This window comes from Bos javanicus, chromosome 22, assembly GCF_032452875.1.
Source record: "Bos javanicus breed banteng chromosome 22, ARS-OSU_banteng_1.0, whole genome shotgun sequence".
Lineage (NCBI taxonomy): Eukaryota > Metazoa > Chordata > Mammalia > Artiodactyla > Bovidae > Bos > Bos javanicus.
The window spans coordinates 26,063,265-26,083,856 of record NC_083889.1 but is presented as its reverse complement, the minus strand read 5'-3'; the positions used below and the strand labels follow the sequence as shown (position 1 = coordinate 26,083,856).

At 38.3% G+C, this 20,592-nt stretch overlaps 1 protein-coding gene across 6 annotated transcripts in view; it reads left to right on the top strand.

Annotated features, from left to right (window-relative positions):
* The window catches only part of CHL1 (cell adhesion molecule L1 like), a 225,934-nt gene that overhangs the window by 148,353 nt on the left and 56,989 nt on the right, over nt 1–20,592 (top strand). For 5 of the 6 annotated variants that reach the window (XM_061396384.1, XM_061396389.1, XM_061396387.1 and 2 more), the window contains exons 6-10: nt 4,148–4,270; nt 5,295–5,465; nt 6,432–6,479; nt 8,559–8,679; nt 13,688–13,872. In XM_061396384.1, the coding sequence (XP_061252368.1) occupies nt 4,148–4,270; nt 5,295–5,465; nt 6,432–6,479; nt 8,559–8,679; nt 13,688–13,872 (648 nt within the window). The remainder of the gene's footprint in view (nt 1–4,147; nt 4,271–5,294; nt 5,466–6,431; nt 6,480–8,558; nt 8,680–13,687; nt 13,873–20,592) is intronic. The other variant, XM_061396388.1, reaches the window with a different exon arrangement.

Genomic DNA, 20,592 nt, shown 5'->3' with positions numbered 1-20,592 from the left:
GATGAAGCCAGGATTCAGCCCTAAGCAGCTGGCTCCAGAGCACGTTTATAATCTGATGTTCCACAGTGTTGCCTATGCTTTGATCATTCTGTTAACACATCCTCTGGATGAGCTAAAAAGCATTATCCTTCTTTGTTGAAAATAACCTTGGCAATAGGTTTTCAGACTCAGAGAAAGAGAGAATATACGGAGAGTTGATTTTATTCTTTGGGTATCAGAGAAAGATACTCCGTAGGTAACAAAGATAATAACTTGGTTAAGTCACCAGTACCTTTTCATTGACGTGGTTAGTCAGAATTACTTGTATTTCATTAAATTTCTCTGATGACATTTCATTACCAGTTCTTTACTGTTAAGTTGGTTGCCATGTGGGACTGTGCAACATGTCCTTAAGACAAGCCTCTGAGGGAGGCTTTTGAGGAGCCCAGAGAGGTGAACTGAAAGGATTCTAAGATGCCAGAGAAAAGTAAAAAGGGGGCACAGAAAGTAAGGATAGTGGTCTGAAGCAAAAGAGCCAGTTAGTTTTAGTGTCCAGGCCAGAGCCGTTTATAGGCTAGTCTGTAGATAAAAAAAATTGTTTTTCACAAGTCTGCTATATTTCAAGTACAAGATGTTATTTTTTTTTAGTATATTAGTTGAAAGAGTTAAGATGATGGGTTTCAAAACTAATTGTCAGTACCGCAAGTATCGAGCCCCTAGAGAGTTTGTATTTGCAGGTTTGCTGTGTGTTGATAGCTTCAATAGGAAGACTAGCATGTAGCTAATTTGTCTCTCCAAAAGGCTTTTCATGCCAGGTGGGTTTTTAGGGAATTGGGCCCCTGGAGTTGTTCCTAGAAGTTTGTCTGCTACACTGAATAATGAATGTGGAAGCCTATTGAAAAGTAGTAAAGGGATGGGTGCTATGCTTTGCTTGATTTTCTGATGAGGTAGACTGATAGGGACTAAATGTTTATGGCTTCATCTAGACTTGATATTATGGGATTTCCAAACATTCTTCAAATCCTACTTAGGTAGATGCTAATGTAGAAGTGGATGCTGATCCCTTTGCAAAGACACCATTCCATGGTCAAGTCTAGTCAGAATTAGTTCAGTTCAGTTCAGTTGCTCAGTCGTGTCCAACTCTTTGCAACCCCATGAACCGCAGCACGCCAGGCCTCTCTGTCCATCACCAACTCCCAGAGTCCACCCAAACCCATGTTCATAGTCACAATTAAGTGATACACAATTAAGTGACTTTGTTTTTGGTGTTAATAGAGCACTCATTTGAAATGTGTTGGTGAGCTCCAGCAGTGTAGTTGCCTCACACAAAAGAAAAATGACTGTTTACGATTCATGTTTTTAAACTATTGCATCTGTTCAAACTCAACAATGCTAATGTTTATCATCAGAGAAATACAATTAGCAAAATTCATTGGGAGTCATTTTTAAATAGAGTCATTTTTTAAAATGAATTGAGGTAGACGTCATGCTTGCAGTTGTTATAATAATTAAATTTCACATTTATCTGTAAATGTTATAATATTCAATTTTTTGCTTTGCATCAAATTTACTATATAGTTTGAAAGTCAAAGAGTAAGATCTAAAAAAAACATGACAAATTTTTATCCTTTACAGTGTTTACTCTTGGGCCTTAAATTATTAAATATATAAATATTCTTCCCAGTTTCCAGGTATTAATTTCATCTTTGGTTAAAGCTGTTCCAGATTTATGGTATGTGATAAAGGCTTTGGTAGACTTCTAAATCTTATTTTATCTTTTTTATTATGAATGCCTTGGAAGCCAGTTGAGTAACTTAGTTATACTTTTGTAATTAGAATTTTATAATCTAGATTTAATTAATACAAGGATGATAGTTCTTCACTGGTGATACTATCTGTTTGAATTATTAAATTTTTTCTAAAGAGGCAGCTCTCCAATTAGGGCTTTATACAACTTAATTAGCGACTTTACAATAGATACCACCCAGGGAACTGCGTATTCATACTTGGCACTGTAAAGTTTGCTAGTTGCAAAACAGGATTACATGCGTCTTTCATTTCCTAATCTGTTTCTCTTCGTCTTTTGCTTCTATTATCTGAGTATAAACAGATAAATAGATTCAATAACTACCAAACAACACTGCTAACTTCAATAACAATAAATACTGAGCTTTAGTTAGAGCGAGTTTTACTAAACAAGTGATTTGAATTTGAAGCTTAGGGTACATACTAGTTCTGTAAGTTACTGCACTTTACTTGCATAAAGTATATTTCTGCAAAATGACTTGTATAACATTTGCTGTAAAGCTAAGGCTTTACCAAATAGGTGGTATTGATAATTTATCAACAAGGTACATGTAGGGGATATACTCAGATGTTTTTCTATCTTTTGTTGGAAGTTTCATTCTGCTGCTTTTGCTGCTGCTAAGTCGCTTCAGTTGTGTCCAACTCTGTGCGACCCCTTAGACGGCAGCCCACCAGGCTCCCCTGTCCTTGGGATTCTCCAGGCAAGAACACTGGAGTGGGTTGCCATTTCCTTCTCCAATGCATGAAAGTGAAAAGTGAAAGGGAACTCACTCAGTCGTGTCCAGCTCACCAGGCTCCTCCATCCATGGGATTCTCCAGTTTCATTCTACCTAGAGGAAAAGCACGATTCTGAGATAGCTCAGTTCAGTCACTCAGTCATGTCCCACTCTTTGCAACACCATGGTCTGCAGCACGCCAGGCTTCCCTGTCCAACACCAACTCTGGGAGCTTGCTCAAACTTATGTCTATTGAGCCTTAGCTTTGACTGACAGCAAATGTTATACAAGTCATTTTGCAGAAAATATACTAAATTCATGTCCAAGATGGTTCCCGTCTCAAATTTTATTTCCAGACTTGCCAGGAGAAATCTTAGAATGAGTAGACCACGAGGGAATCCACTGTGGACTGTCACACACCAGCGCCTGTCTTTTGAACTGGCAAAGGCAGTGTAATAAAGACACTGCCTCCTGCGATGTTAAGCTGTGAAAGGTCCTTGAATTTAGACAAAAAGCAATTCACTGTAGCTGGTGCATCGATAAGAAATGTCAGCAAGTTCCCTCAATCACTGGGGCATTAGAGTAGGAGGTGGGGGTGAGGAGCAAGGGAACGGCACAAAGCTTCTCAAGAGGAAAATTGACGGTAAATGAATATATTTTTAGACTCTCAGGAATAATAATAATCTTTTGTGAGCCATATTTTAAGAATGAAATATAGAGATGGAAAACTGCTAATAAATTCTATCAGGTCAGGAAGGCTATAAATACCTCATATAAGACTTTTCTCATTTATCAAACCCTAAGTAATTCTATAGCACAGATGTACAAATAATGTTGAAGTGGAATATATTTTGAATATTCTTAAAACTATTTTATAAATAACTTCATAAAATATCAAACTTCGGTATTGTATTTCAAATTCTGCACTGTTGTGACTTACATTCTCAGTAATTGAATTGACCTTTTTTAGGACATTGATTCCAGCATGGGAAAGAAACAGTATTTTGAAATACTGCAAAGTCTCCTGTCCTACATCCATTTCATTTCACTTAAAATTTTATTTACTGGGAGTGATTCCAATGTGGATGGCTCTCTTTGCAACTTCTAGTGGTCATGTTTGGCTTTTCATTGTATTCATACCATTTTTTCCCCATGTGGGCTTTGAATTGTGTATTTTGTTTGATTATGATCTGAATGGAATATTTGCCAGTTACATTCAAGGGCTTCAGAATAAAGCAAAAGACAGAAAATAAGTATCTGGCTAGAAATAAAGCACAATGTTTGGAAAAAATGATACCAAATCTATGAAAACTTAAAATGAGCAACTCCTATGACTCAGAGCTTATACCTCTTCACTGAGAAATATGCACAAGCATATTGTTGCCTTATTGATGTCAAAGCAAAATTATTTGTTATCTATAGTTACAGAATGCAGAAATATTTTTAAAGTTGTATAACGATGCAGCACAGATTGTTAACAGTATTTTCCTCTGCAGGTCATAGACAAGAAGATTTAGGGTGTTGAATTTACTAAAAATGTTCCAATTTCTACAAGAAGAATGCTTTAAGATAATACTTGTAACATTAAGCATTACTTGTAATATTAAAATTTTTAAACGGTGTCTTTAAATGATTTTTTATATCAGATGCTCCAAAATTTCCCAAAGAAAAAATCGACCCTCTTGAAGTGGAGGAAGGTGATCCAATTGTCCTTCCATGCAACCCTCCCAAAGGCCTGCCACCTTTACACATTTATTGGATGAATATTGGTAAGTAATGTTCTTTTCTATCAATAGGGGACATTTTAATTTCACTCATTGTGTCAAATGACATACGGAAATGAAGGATACAAAATCAATATGAACTTATGATGTGAAATCAAGTATAGTTTAAAAACTATTTCCATCTATAGTCTGCTCTGAGTTCTGAATATACATGAAAGCACTAGAAAGCCACTGAATATGTCTTGATTTTGTCATATCTGGAAAGAGTAGAGTCTGTTAATACGATACAGTATGTCAAGTTGAGAATGGCTTGTATCTGTGTTGCTGGCTTTATATTTCTCTTTTACTATGTTGCACTTACTTAATACAGTGATGCACAATTATTAGTAGTATTAGAAATTAGTATGAACTTCTGTGTTTAATTTTCCAAAAGCTATCATCAGCTCTTGCACTGGGATTCTAGCTTCTTGTAAGCCCTACTTCTGGCATGTGCCTTAGCAGGTCTATCTAAATCTTTTCTCATTGTGACCCATAGAGAAAAGTAATAATCGTACAGGATTTGGAAGAAAGCAAAAGAAGCTACTCTTGGTTGTAGCCAGAGTTCCAGATTGCATCCATCCTAGAAGCTAACTAGGCTGCATCATGGCAGAGGGATTAATATCTCAAACACAATTTTGTGAAAATCTGTTTTTAACAAATATGATCCTAATATAATAAAAGTAATAATTAGGCCATTATCTGTTTGGACTAGTTTTCAAATAAGTCAGTGCAGACCCATAGAACAGAAGTGGAATCCTAAATGGTCAGGAGAGGTCGAATGCCCAGACTAGTTGTCCATCAGTGTACTTCAGTTAATGGTGATAAGCGCTCTCTCAATGATTTTCTTCTTGTTTTTTTGTGTTTTACTTCTTACTCACTAATAACTTCTATAATAAGACCAGACTTGGGAGGAATAGGAAGAGCCTACATGAAAAATAAAATAATATGAAAGGAAGGATAATGAAAAAAAGGCGACAAGGCATAATAAAGGACAGTTGCCCCTTTTAATGAAAAGATATTTCTCTTCCAGAATTAGAACACATTGAGCAAGATGAGAGAGTATACATGAGCCAAAAGGGAGATCTGTACTTCGCAAATGTGGAGGAAAAGGACAGTCGGAACGATTACTGTTGCTTTGCTGCATTCCCGAGATTGAGGACTATTGTGCAGAAAATGCCTATGAAGCTAACAGTTAACAGTTGTAAGTTGAAATAATTTATTGTGCCAGTATGAATGTGGAAGACAAATGTGTCTGTAATTTTATTCTGGTTGAAGCCAGTTAAAGCTGGGTTGATATTTTCCAGCATTGTTTAGTTTAACTCTAGAGACTCCTTCCAGATGAAAGAGACATCTGCAGCTGCACATCAACAGTAGCTCTGTCTCCTGCAGCCAGAAAATCAAATCTCAATTCACAGGACAAGTGTATTTCACTTGATGACTAGAGAGTCGAGTCATTTTCCTTGTATGAAATACAGAACAAAATTCCAGGGTTTTCTCAGCAAGTCTCAGGCTCAGAATCTCTGTGATTTCAGATAAACTGGCAAGGCTGAAAATGTAGGAGAAAAGAACAGAGTCAAAAATAACAAGAAGTAATATTATCATTTTTATCACATCAAACTTTTCTATATTTCCCCAATTGGCAAAGTTATTTGAATTGCTTCTCTTTTCCTACTTGATTCTGCAGATGGCATTCTGGGTTCTTAAATTTGAAAACTGTCATTATTAGTCAAAGAAATAACCAAGATTCAAAGGGCAGAGATAATCTCCAGAAATTCATTGACTGAATAACTGGCTCTGGTAGAGTGAAAAGTTGGCATGACCATTCCATTGTCTAACGTGGTTCATAATTTTTTCATAACTTGGTTCATCAATTTGTTGTGTGTTGATTCTCTGTGCCAGGGCTTCACTATAGCATCCTTCAGCAACCTCAGTTCTCTTTAATGGAGCTCTAATTTGTGTGCTTTCCACTCGGATTTCATCTATGGTAGCTCAAGATTAAGCTCTTTATAAATATTTTTTTAACTATGTTCCCAAAGGCACTGTTCTAGTGAAGTATGCTTATACCTCATTTTGTAATTTTTGTAGGAGAAAACTATGGCTTTTCATTGTTTTGATGTCAGCATCTACCATTATGTTTGTGAGTTTTTTCTTCCATTTTTTATTTCAGTAAAGCATGTTAATGACTCGAGTTCATCCACAGAAATTATTTCCAAGGGTAAGTTGATGACATGTAGAATGTTGACATTTATTTTCACCTGTGGGTCGCTCATTGTCATCTCAGAATTTGAACTTTAATACCTTCTGAGTTTATTAATATACTGATACTCTTAGTAAGGAAAAGGTTAACATAGAGGGTTCTATTTTCTCCCATCCCCATTAAATGTATGTAAAAGGGGGTAATATTTATGAATGCAGAACTATATAAATACGCCTATATACTTAATGATATAATTACCATAAGTAAATAAATATACATATATAACATTATGTTTTTCATGGAGTAATTATTATGGATCTCCCAAAATGCCTCTTATGGTTAATCAGCAGTTTGGCAGAGAGCTGTTACATAAAGAAAGGAAAAAGCAATGGTTGAGTGTAACAGAAGTAGAGAAAGCGTTGAGTGTAAGAAAGTCAAATGGTTCTTTTCCTTTCTAGACCTCTTGAAGTACTTACTATACAACTGTCCATTGTGATTCAGTGAGAAAGAATATAAGTTGCAGCATTTTCCAAGCTCACTTGTCTATGAAATGGTTTTTATTATTTTAAAAAAAATTTTTGCCCATAGAACATTTAACCAAATTATATAGTAAGTAGTTTTTCTACAGAGAAAAGAATCACTTGTCTGAATGCAACAAATATGTCTTTTATAACTGGCACCAGCAATGAACCCTCCATGATAACTTTGGTAATCTAATATACTGATAACATCACCAGGGCTGGATGAGGGCTCTCTTGCTGTACCCTCAGTTTGAAAATGGACTGATTAGGTGTATATAGGCAACATCGTTTCCTTTGAGGTCAATAACAGAAACATATATTGTATCTTTTCAGCACTCAATAAAATCATTACACATGGATGGGAGGGGAGTTTGGGGGAGAATGGATACATGTTTATGTATGGCTGAGTCCCTTTGCTGTCTATCTGAACCTACCGCACAATTGTTAATAGGCTGTGCTCCAATATAAAAGTGTAAAAAAAAAAATCACACCATATAATACATGTTCATATTTTTCAAAAAACAAACACTTGTAAGGAAGCTATGGCAAGGTACACACTGCTGTCAGTACCTTTCATTCCTCTACTCTGATAGCAGCCCTCACCTCTACACTACACATATCACATCAAATCACATTGACATTGGATGTGAAACATAATTTGTGTGAACACTTGGAATGGAAATCTGAATCTGCATTGAAAATGGAAGCTTCCCCATTTTCCATTGTATTTGAAAGGCTTCTTAGGAAAAAAGGGGCTTCTCCAGTGGCTCAGATAGTAAAGAATCTGCCTGCAATGCGGGAGACCTGGGTTCAATCCCTGGATTGGGAAGATCCCCTGGAGAAGGGAACAGCTACCCATGCCAGTATTCTGGCCTGGAGAATTCCATGTCGGACAGGACTGAGTGACTTTCACTTTAGGAAAATAAGAAATGGAACATTTCCTCACCAGTTACTGAGATGGCTTGTAAATCTTTTTGTACAGCAGTGTTTGTCTTTGAGGATATAAGACTGAAAGTAGAGTCACCTCATTGATAAATTCATAGATGCCTGGTATGCACTACAGGCTTCTTGAATCAGAGTTTCCTGGGTGTAGGGACCAGGAAACTGTATTATAAGAGGAATCCTGTCAGATACTTAGGCACATTCAATTCAAGAAAAATACACAAGGCCATCAAACATGACCAAGTATGATTAAAATGTGGAATATAAAGCTATTGACTGTCAGTGAACTTAAGGCTTTCATCAAGAAACTAATTATCTTGAACACTGTTTGAACTTCTGAATTTGAAGATGTGGTTTGAATCGTAACCTTTATAAATCTTGATGCAGCACCTAGGTAATGTATCTGAAGGGCAACCCATGCTTCCTGCTAAGAGTGGAATCTATTTAAATAGGAATATATTAAAATGTGTGAAATATATGTGAAATAAATGTGTGAAAATAAATTAAAATCTGTGTGTAAATATACACACACACACACAGGTCCATATGGTTAAATATGTTTTAGCAAGGATTGAGTGCCAACGGAGTTTCTTAGTTTGAACAAAATCTGAGTCTTTTCTGTTCTGTTCTGTAGCAAATTCAATCAAGCAGAGAAAACCCCGACTATTGTTGCCTCCTCCTGAAAGTGGCAGTGAGTCTTCTGTCACCATCCTTAAAGGGGACGCCCTGCTGCTCGAGTGTTTTGCTGAAGGCCTGTGAGTAACTTGACCCTGTTCGTGACTTTTTCCATTCTGTTCTGTAAAGAATAAGGTAGCAGTGAAGAGTGTGCCTGCATGCATCTTTAAGAAATGATTTCTTTAGAAGAGGAAATCCTGTTACTACATTTCTGGGGAAAGTAATTTGCACTTCTCTCTGCAGATTTCAGGCTGTGACCGAGATTGATTTATAATTAGATAGCTCTGTCAGTTGGTGAAGGTGTGAATGGAGGCGGCAGTGACAGTGCCTCCTTACCTCGGTCAACAGCGGGTGCATCCTTAGAGCACGAGGTTGTGAAGAGTCAGCCCGTCACTGTTGTGCCAGGTTTATGTCTTTCTGCTGTATCGTTTGTCCTGCTTCTGCTTGTTATGTTTCCCCAGGTTCTGTGGATCTCTTATTTTACCCACCTGTCCTTTGCACACAAACAGATCTAGATCATGCAATTTAAATTAAAGGTTTTTTTGTCTGCACTGGGTCTTTGTTGCTGTGCACAGGCTTTCTCTAGCTACCATGTGTGGGCAGTGGCTTCTCCCGCGGCAGAGCATGGGCTCCAGGCACACGGGCTTCAGTAGTGACACATGTGGGCCCAGCAGTTGTGGTTGCCGGGCTCTCGAGCACAGGCTCAATAGTTGTGACACATGAGTGTAATTGTCCTGTGACATTGTGAAATATTTCTGGACCAGGGATCAAACCCATGTCTCCTGCATTGGCAGGCAGGTTCTCAACCACTGGATCACCAGAGAAGTCCCAGATCATGCAATTGAAGAGAGTTTCACATCAGAACCAATGACCCAAACTTTTTTTCACACCTAAAGTACAGTTTTGCAAATCCTCCAAGAAAAGACGTCACTTGGTCACCTCTTGAAATTGTGATGCTTATTGAGTAGCTATCATAAGTCTGTGTAAACAAGGATCATCTTATTTAATACCTGATCATACAAGATTGTCTCTTTGCTATCATCACCTTGCTTTACCACCACATACCAATCCCTGCCATTGGGAATACTGTGGGAAAATACATCCCACCTTCCTAGCACCTGAGTTTATGTACTCAGTTTGTAAACTAAGGGCTTTTTGTAGCTGGTCATCTGGTTCATGGACTAGAATTTGAAATTCATACTCATTCATTGTTCAGTGTATATTCTGAATGAGTGGTTTTAAATTGGACTGTGAACAAAAGAGCAGATTTTAATGGTTTTATAACCCCTAAGCTTTGTAAATTTCTCTTTCCATCCTGCAAAATATTCAGGTTGCTTATCTGTCTTAAACTGCCCAAGTATATTGCCATAGAGTAATTAGATATGCAATGACATGGCCTCTGTTCAGGAATTTTATCTCTGTATTATGTGAGGAGATGAAAGCATCAGGTTCATTTGGATCATGTTGGTAACTGCCTGCATTTTTGCTCTTATTCATATGCGTTTATAGTGGTAGAAATTGCATTCTTCCAAGGTTCATCACTATTCTTGGTTGACTCTTTGGGCAGGGAGAACATGTCAGTAACTCTTTTCTCCTGTTTCCCACAAATGCCATAACTTATCTCTTGAGTGGGCTGCCAACTGCATGGATGGTCTTCAATAAAATAGACTCTGTGCATTCAGAAAATGCAGCGTCATGAACCAACAGAGAAAAAGTGAGCACTGGCAAGTGTTGTCTTTGGGACTTGAGGATTCCTAAGGCCTTGTCAGAGAAGTTCATCTGAAGGGTTTTCTTCATAGTCATCATGGATTTGGATTGAGAATCCTATCTGGTCTAGTTCTGTTCCAGGTGAATGTGATACATTGTAAAATTTTTTAGAGTACTTGAAAAAAAATGTATTCTAAGAAGTTTTATTTGAAAATTTATGTAATTATTTCCTTTTGACAGCACTGGGTCTTCATTGCTCCATGGACTTTTTCTCTAGTTGTGGCGAGTAAGGGCTGCTCTCTAGCTGCGGTGTGCAGGCTTCTCATTGCAGTGACTTCTCTTGCTGTGGATCTCAGGCTTCAGGAGTTGTACTTCCTGGGCTCTGGAACACCGGTTCAATAGTTGTGGTGCTCGGGCTTAATTGCTCTTTGGCATGTGGGATCTTCCCAGACCAGGGAAGATGTCTTGAACCCATGTCTTCTGCATTGGCAGGCAAATTCTTTACTGCTGAACTACCAGGGAGGCCCTTTAAGAAGTTTTAACCCACGAACCTTCTACTGTAATAGGCATAATGAAGATATCGTCCTCTTTATCATGTGTCAGGCACTGCGCCTTGCCCTTTACGTACATTAGCTCATTTTCTCCTCGCCACACACATCTCATGACTCATTCCTGTCGTCGGTTAGGCAAGTGCAGGCCAGAGAGTGGACTTCACCTCTCTACACTTAGTACGCAGTGGGGGCTGGGATTATCCTGTCTGCCTCCAGAACCCTAAACCACCTCTAAATTTAACTTCTTCAGCATATTTCAACCGAAAGAACTGTTCTGTTCAGTTAAAGGCAGGGTGGACAGAGGATGGCACTGTGCCTGAGTCTAAAGGAGTGGGATATAGTAGGTGTTTCAGAAAATGGCTAGTAATAATGAAAATGTGGATACTATTAAGCAAAACAGGAAAGCTTTCAGAGGGAAAGGTTGAGGGGTTCAGATTCTGCAAGGTGGAAACTAAGAACAGCTAAAAAACGACATTGTGAATTTCATTCAGAAAAGTGTTCACTCCCCAAAAGGAGTGCAGACGGTGAGTCCTTTGGTGGAAAGAGCACATTCATGGACCAGTTCACACTCACTCACATCCTGTGAAAGCTTCGTTAGACTTAAAGGCAAATTCCCTCTGCTGACTGCTGGGCTCTAATTTTCTGTCTTTTCTCTGTTTTGTGAATTCATGGGTTGAAGCTAGATACAATTCTCTTGCAAACAAAGGAAGTTTCAGAATTAAAGTTGGCTGGGCAAGGACCTAAAGAAAACATCGAGATGATGGTATGGTGTGGATTTATGTATAAAAATGGATTAAGCAGTACATTTTCCTTCGAAACTTTATTGTTCAAGTGCTGTTAGTAAATGTTTACTAAATTTTCGAAAAAGGAAAGAAAAACATTACCAAGACAATAGCTGGATGTTCTTGCAGTGGTACAGATGTGTTCCCAGATGAATTTGTCTCATAGTCATATGATACTTATTAGATAATCATTTTATCCTATTCTTTCAAAGAATAGGTATTAGAAGATTAGGCTGGTTTTCAAGGACTGGCAAAAAAAAAAAAAAGATTTTACAGCAGGTGAGATGCTTGTACCATTAAAGTATGAGCTTACAAAAATCCCCTGATTTGGAGGAACTAAGGTCCAGAGCAGCCTGCACTTTGGCAAATTGCCGTATTGACAGATGGAGTGCAAAGCAAGCAGTTAGGAGGGATGGGTTAAGCATCCTGTTGGGTGGTGTGCTCAGGAAGCCAACAGCTAATACACTGTCATAGCCACCTATCTGAGCATCCTTACTGTTTCCTATAGGAGTCAGTACTATATCCTGTATTTTAAGCCTGGTGACATGAACGGTAGTGGTGGTTCCAAACAAGTACTTACGCAATGAGGGAAGAGAGTAGATGTGTGTAAAAATCATCATTTTTACCTCTTTTTTTTTGCATAATAACTGAATTATTTTAACCATTGCCTAACAATACAATTTAAGAAAATTGATGCAAACAGTATGAATTGTTCACATATTAACTAGACACTAATTAATTTGCCTCTAAGCATATATTCTCAGAATTCATGGTTAGGAAGGGGAAAAAAAAGAATGGGGAAAGCACAAATAAAATAGAAGACACTGATCAAAAGAACAAGTTTAGTCAATCAATTTCAAGTTCTAACGTGTCATTTATTACCCCAGTGACTTTAAGCAAATTAACTTCTTGAACTTTAGAATCCTCACTGGTAAAATGATGATAATGATGCTCCCATTTAGAACATACTCAATAACTTTCAGGTATTAATGATAAAAAGAAATGTAGTGAGAAAAAACAAGTCATCAGTAAAAACAGCAAAAATACTTCTTCCACTCAGTCATACAGCTCAAGTGAAGAGGAAAAAAAAGAAAAAATCATCCATCAGTTAAAATCTGGCATCACTGTTCTTCATATCATTTTTAAATCACAAAAGTCATAGAGCGTCCCACTTCTCACTTGTCTGGTTTGCATTCAAAAATTTTCATTTCAAAAATCCCAGCAGATGGGATTTTTCTGTTTTAAACCTAGCTGGCTTGATTCCTCATTCTTGTTTTCCACCCAGATAAGGTGGAAAATGTCATTGTGTTGGTGTATGACAAGTTATCAATTTGGGATTTGTTTTGTTCTTGCTTTTATCATTTGTTGTTTATATTGGGCGATCTAATTTTTCTAATCAAGAGAGATTTGGTTCATTCCTTCATTCCTGTATTCCCTACTAGGGTGACAGTCTGCTTGGGTGACCCAGTCTATGCCTCAGAGCCCACCTTGGCCCAAAATGAGCTATTGCCCGGTCCAGCCAGTACACTGGGCACGCACATTTGAGTCTTATTCTGCAATAGCAGCCTCATAAGGATTAAGAGGGGTGTCACGGCTACCCTCTGCTGAGTGCTGGGTCTTAGTTTATGGTGTTTTTCAAACTCGTGGGGAAGACGGCTGTTATTTCTGGCCCCTTCAAAACCACCCACAGGGAGATAGCACACTTGAAAAAAAATCTTGTACATTTCTATGGGTCCAGTCATGCATCCTTCATCTAACCATCCGTATTCAGCACTTCCATGGAGCTAGCCCTCTGAGTAGAGGAAACAGAAGATTTCTGAAGAGGTAGCCCATTAAAGGAGCTTGCAGTGAGGGAGACATGATCCAGCCCTGGTCTTCACCACGGATGGTGGGTGGTGGTGTGCAGGTCTGTGCACTGGGAAGGCTGATGTTTCGGTGGAACGCTTGAGTGCAGACCTGAAAGTAGCACAGTGAGGGAGGTACCCTGTGCATTTCTTTATATTTTATTTTTCACTTAAAATGTTTACCATGTGTGTATTGTTTCACAGACCAACTCCACAAGTTGATTGGAACAAAATGGGAGGTGATTTACCAAAGGGAAGAGAAACAAAAGAAAATTATGGCAAAACTTTGAAGATAGAGAATGTCTCCTCTCAGGACAAAGGAACCTATCGCTGCACAGCCAGCAATGTCTTGGGATCAGCCACTCATGATTTTCAAGTTACAGTAGAAGGTACATTTCCCATGTTGATTTATTTTTCTATTTAAAAAAAGGTGAATTCATATGTGTAGTCAACCTCAAATGCATATATATATAAATGAGTATGCTGTTTCAGCATTTAATTGTAGCGTGAGCAATGGAATACATTAGACTTCAATTAATCAGGTTTGTCATTTACCCCCTGAAATCACATAGAAGGGACAAATGACAAGAAAAGATCTCAGGTTAGGGGCTGAACACAGATGACTTTGACTATTTGAATGGTCACTAAACCTAATCTTTTATACCATATTATTATGAGAAAACACTTACTGTAATACGTGTATAACACTGCATAATATGAAACCTTAAAAGAAGAAAACATTACCATCATAGAAAGTATTACGATAGGCCTGAGATAAGCTTGGAGTTTCCCAGTCCTGGCATTAACTTCCTGGGTCCTTGCCCAATTTACTTCACCTTTCTGTATCTCCATTTCTTACCAGTGAAATGAGGGAGTCAGACAGATTACTATCTTAACTGTTTCCTACTTGGGGGAGATCTATCTCTTGGGTTCAGATGATATTTAGTATGTTACTGATGGGGAAAGAAAAATAGATAGTATGATGTAACCATTATTTCTCTACCAAAAGGTGCAAAAAACATGTTATATTCATGTCTTCTTTCTGTAAACTCAAGCTTTTTGATCAATAGAACCTGGTATATTGTTTGTTGTATTCACAGAAATAAGTAGGCAGTGATGTCACCATTGAAAAAGAAGGTGAGCCACAGTATTAGTTATCAGGGCTCTGGCTGCTGGGCACATGTAAAGGTTACCTAGTCATCCTGTGAATCTGATTGATGCAGACCTATTTCTGTGGTCCTGATAACACTGCAGTTTTTATATATGATTTGGTTGACTGTATTGATCAAATTAATGGGATGATTACTGCATTTGTGCTTTTTTAGTGCTGTGCAGGCTTTACTATTGAAAGAAATGATCTCTGTCAGGTTTCTATTTAGTGAACTGGTGCTCTAAGGCTTTCATTTATATTCCAATGAAGTTCCCCTCTTAAAGCTTCATTCTGCACAAGGAATACCTAAGTAAAGGCCCACTGTTTTAATTAATGGAAAAAAGAAAGGCTCAGATGCAAGTTATATTAACAAGTAACTCTTAATCATGTTGTTGTTTGGAATAGCGGCATATTTCCAAAACCCGTCTCTCAGGTGGGCTTCCCAAGTGGCACTAGTGATAAAGAATTCGCCTGCCAATGCAGGAGATGCAAGAGACTCCAGTTCAATGCCTGGGTTGGGAAGATCTCCTGGAGAAGGAAATGCAACCCACTCCAGTATTCCTGCCTGGAGAATCCCATGGACAGAGGAGCCTGGCAGGCTACAGTCCATGGGGTCACAAAGAGTTGGGCAGGACTGAAGCGACTTAGCGCATCTCACAATGTGTGTGATTAGTTAAGATAGGAAGAATGGAAATCCAAAAATGAGAGTATCATTTCCCTTAGTTCAACAAAAGCAAAACCTGTTATGAGAGAAAGCCTGTTGTTATGCATAAATATCAACAGTTGCCAATAGTGACATATTCCTCTGACATTATTCACCAAGGAATTCAGAGATGAAGAGTTTGAGAGATTTTTTCCATAATTTTAGTCAGTGTTTGATGCCTCTGCATAATACAGCTATACCACACAGCAGGGATGTTTTTCTGTAACCCTCTGCCCGCCTCCCCCATCCCAGCACCAACACATACCCACGAACCCGACAGGTCTAATTGTTAGCTGCTCTTACTCCAAGTTGCTGACTATTAGAAATCCTTCCAGATGGCTGGAACATCGCTACGGTAGCTGAATATTTTAACAATCTGGCCACGGTTTCTTGACTGTGAGACTGAAGCTTTCAGAAGAACTGCAAAGGTTGCAAAAAGAAAAAAATAAATCAAGGATGTAAAATTAATTATGCAATTTAAAATGTTGACTATAGGGCTCCAAAGGAATATAGGTTTCCTGAACAAATTGTCTTTGCTATTCATAAAACAGCTATTAGCAGTATTGAGATGTAAATAATGTTTTTATGGGGGACATTTAATCCTTTATCCTTAATGAGAAACTACTAAACGTGCCCTCAGTTGTATGTTCTAGGAGTTTTTCTTCACACATGCAAGTGAAAAGCAAGCCCAGCTGAAGAAGTCTTTCTTTTTTTTAAAGTGTGAAGGCAGTGAATATATCTTCATTAATCATATGGATGGATAAGTTCACTTTCACTCAATTTTATTCCGCCTTCCTGCACTTCCTTCTTTCCCTTACTTTGTCTTTTGCTTGGAAACTAATTAAATAACAGGATTAGTCATATGAGAAAAGAGCAATGTTACTATAAACTTTGACAATGTAGCCCATTCTGAAAACATCCAGTGTGCTTAAACAAAAGCATGTATTTTACTGAATTCTCTATATCTGTGATATTTATTCTTTATTAATGTAATAAACACAACTAAAATCTGTCATCGCTAGTTGGGGAACTAAAATCTCACAAGCCCACCACACTGCTCTGTCCATGGAATTTTCCAGGCAAGAATACTGGAGTGGGTCCCAGTGGGTCACTGACCCAGGAGTCCAACTGGCATCTCTTTCCTCTCCTGCATTGGCAGGCAAATTCTTTACTGTGCCACCTAGGAAACCAAAATGGCCTCTAGAATTTTCTAAATACAAAAATCAAATTATGATCACAGATATGTTTCAACTGCATCCAACTAAGTGTTTGTGTTATAAACTTTTGCATCATATAGGGCTTTTGAAATTTAATAAGTGTAATAGGCAAGTATTTATACATAATTTTATAACCATAATTGTGGTGCATTTTAAAAAGATGTCATGAATTCAAACACAATTCAGTAATCGACCTATTTGAGAAAGTCTCATTTTCAAGTAACAAATCTACTTCTAAAAAGTTGTAGTGAAATCTAAATTTGCTGAACCTAATAATTTTTGATCTGTTAGAATATAGATACTTAATAGAAATCTGTTACTAAGAAAATAACCTCTGTGTTGTGTATTTCATAGGTACCAAGTTTTCTGTTTTGTTTTCCTTCTAGTGATAAACATCTCTAATTAGCTTGCTTATTACATTGTAAACATTCAGACATTTGCATCTCAGTTTTGATCATCGTGAGAGAAATTTATCATCTTATTTTTTTGTTTACAATTATGACTAAATGAGTAAAATTTCAACATAAGTCATTTTCATCAGTTACCAGAGATTTATGGATAATAGATGAAAGACTGGGATTCAGTGATGATGCTTTCTCTCAGAAATTTCCATTTTAATCATTCTTTCTTCTCTCTTAAGCCTTTTTCCCCCTATCCTTTCAAATAGGTCTTACTTGTCAGGAATACAGTTGCATGTTCCAACCTTTGAAAAAATCTGTTCTGGTGTTCTTGCATGCCCATAGCCTCATTGCAACCACCAGATATTTTCTGTCCCCTAGCCAATGTCCTCAGGCTCACTGTGGTACCTACTGAGTCATTTCAGTTCAACTTAAAATTACACCACACACATCTTTTCTCCTTTGTGCCAGTGTCAGGGAGAAAGAAATTTTCCTTTTTCTCCTGGCTCATCTAAAAATTAAATTGGCATGAAACAGATGAACAGTAGAAAAACAAAAGGGTAGTAACATGTATACATGGGAGCAAGCCAGGAGAACTGAGTAACTGACCAAAAGGGCCAGAGCTTAAACACCATCTTCAGCTAAAGACTAAAGAGCATACTTGGGGCTTCAGAGGAGAGGACAGCATCTCCAAGAAAGACTGGAGATGGAAGAGCCAATGTTGAATTTGTCTGTGTTTGCATGGCCAGGCAGACAGGGGGACATAGAGTGGATTCTAATGTCTAGACCCTGCAGTTTCCCCCACCAAACTCGAATTGTCCAGGCAAGAATACTGGAGACAGTTGCCATTCCCTTCGCCAGGGGATCTTCCTGACCCAGGGATCAAACCTGGGTCTCCTGCATTGCAGGCAGATTCTTTACCATCTGATCCACTATGCTAGCCGTTCTTGGTACTTATTTCTGCAATAGCTGTATTCCAGAAACAGGCCTTCTTATTAAACTATTTTATGCAGTTAGTGGCGAGATCAGAGTTTCTTCCTGAATCTTTTGGGCCTTGATTATTTTCAGCTCAAAATAATCTGCATGCCAAAGAGATGTTTTGGGGTGGCAAATTTTTTCTCCCCTATACTAAGCAGAGGACACATCAGAAAGAGAGCAATTCTGCCCTGGCTTTTCACAGATCCTTAACCTAAGTGATATAGTCTAGGTGCTCTCACTGCAGATGCCAGGTGTGAAAATCTCAGCCTGGGCAGGTATTGAGAGCAGTGTCACAACAGACCCAGGAAGAATGTTCTTCTAAGAAGAACAGTGGTCATGTATGGATGTGAGAGTTGGACTGTGAAGAAAGCTGAGCACCGAAGAATTGATGCTTTTGAACTGTGGTGTTGGAGAACGCTCTTGAAAGTCCATTGGACAGCAAGGAGATCCAACCAGTCCATTCTGAAGGAGATCAGTGCTGGGTGTTCATGGGAAGGACTGATGCTAAAGCTGAAAATCCAATACTTTGGCCACCTCATGCGAAGAGTTGACTCATTGGAAAAGACTGTGATGCTGGGAGGGATTGGGGGCAGGAGAAGGGGACGCCAGAGGATGAGATGGCTGGATGGCATCACCGACTCGATGGACATGAGTTTGAATGAACTCCGGGATTTGGTGATGGACAGGGAGGCCTGGCGTGTTGCAATTCATGGAGTCACAAAGAGTCGTACACGACTGAGCAACTGAACTGAAGAACAGGCCTAAAGTCCCTTTCAAATCGCATGACCAAACATACCTTTGCTCAGGACTAGCTTACTTCTCCAGGAGAAACAGGGATGAGAAGCATAAAAACAAATGTCTAAGCATTTATAAAGAAAGCTTATCAGAAAGAGTTCAGATGAAGTTTAGTTGGGGCTTCCCAAGTAGCTCAGCCATAAAGAATCTGCCTGCCTGTGCAGGAGATGTGTGTTCAATCCTTGAGTTGGGAAGATTCCTGGAGAAGGAAAGTGGCCACTGACTCCAGTATTCTTGCCTGGAGAATTCCATGGATAGAAAAGTCTGGTGGGCTGCAGTACATGGGGTCACAAAAGAGTCAGACACGACTGAGCAACTAAACAACAAGAACAAAGTTGATTGATGATTTGTAGTGAGTGTGCACAGATGATAAATGTTGGAGAGCTTGGATCTGGAAGTGCAAAATGAAAGTTGGTACAACTATTTGGGCACTGTTCCTGTGATCCAAATTAATGAAATAGTAATGAGTTAGAAATAACACCACAGTCACTTGGGGGTCTCAGTGCTTCTCACTTAGCAGGTCTGCTGGTCCATGGAATGGCAAGAACAGAAAGTGAGGCTTCTTTTACTGGTGACCCTGGGCAAGTTGAATGACTTCTCCAGAGCTCAGTTCTCCATCTGCAAGGTTGAAGGGTTGATTAAGATGGTCATTTAAGCACCTTTTACCTAAAATCTGGCTGTGTGTGTGTGCGCGCGCATGCAGACGCAGTCACTGGGTACTGTCTGACTCTTGCGACCCCATAGACTGTAGCCCACCAGGCTCTTCTGTCCATGGCATTTCCCAGGCAAGATTACTGGAGTGGGTTGCCATTTCCTTCTCCAGGGGATCTTCCTGACCCAGGGACTGAACGTGCATCTTCTGCATCGGCAGGAGTTTTCTTTACCACCACATCAGCTGGGAAGCAATATCTAACAGGAGTGTATCTTAATGCTGGTACCAAAGGATTAATGAAATTTGTAGGATGAGAATAGGCATAGAAATCTTGATTTTATTACTCAGAAAGATGTAGAGAAGGGTCATCATTGCATGATACCCTTTATTGTTTTTATTGAGATATATAATTGACATATTACATCATTAGTTTCAGTCATCCAATATAATGATTCAATATTGGCATGTATTGTAAAGCAGTCACCACGCATAGTGTAGTTTACATCCATCAGTACATAGTTACACTCTTTTTCTGATGAGAACTTTTCAGATACATTCTTAGCAACTTGCAAATAGGTAATACAGTATTATTCATAAATTATAGCCATCATGTTGTATATTGCATGGCCATGATTTCTTTTATTTTTACATGTTCTAAAAGCAGTAGTCTTAGTTTTCTATTGTAAATAAGAAATCTTTCATGGTTTTTCTGTAACTCAAGTGTTTTATTTTACAATGTATATGAAAAGATCAGAAGAAAGTAACAATGATGTAAAAAATGTAGACATACACACTGAAGTAAAACTCTTCACCTTGAAAGCTCATAGGCAGTTTATAATTTGGACTGCTGCATTTTAAACTATATGAATAAATATTTACATAATGTAGATTATGAACACACATATTTAACTTGGAACTTAACAAGTCTGTATCCAGTCGAATAATTACAAAGACATGTCTCTTGCTCAGACTTGAACTTGCCAGGGATATTTGTAGTTCTTTGTTTTTCCTGGTACGTTTATAGACATTTTTCCCCACATAATCCTCCTTTTCCTCCTTTGTTTTGTAACAAATTCTTCAAATGACACTTTTGTTTTACACATATATATATATGTATCTTAAAGAGTTTCCTTTTTGACTAAAAATGTAAATCCAAAACTGTCTTGGGAGAAATAACCAAGCAACACTTGATGCGAATTACTACCTGCAGGTATTG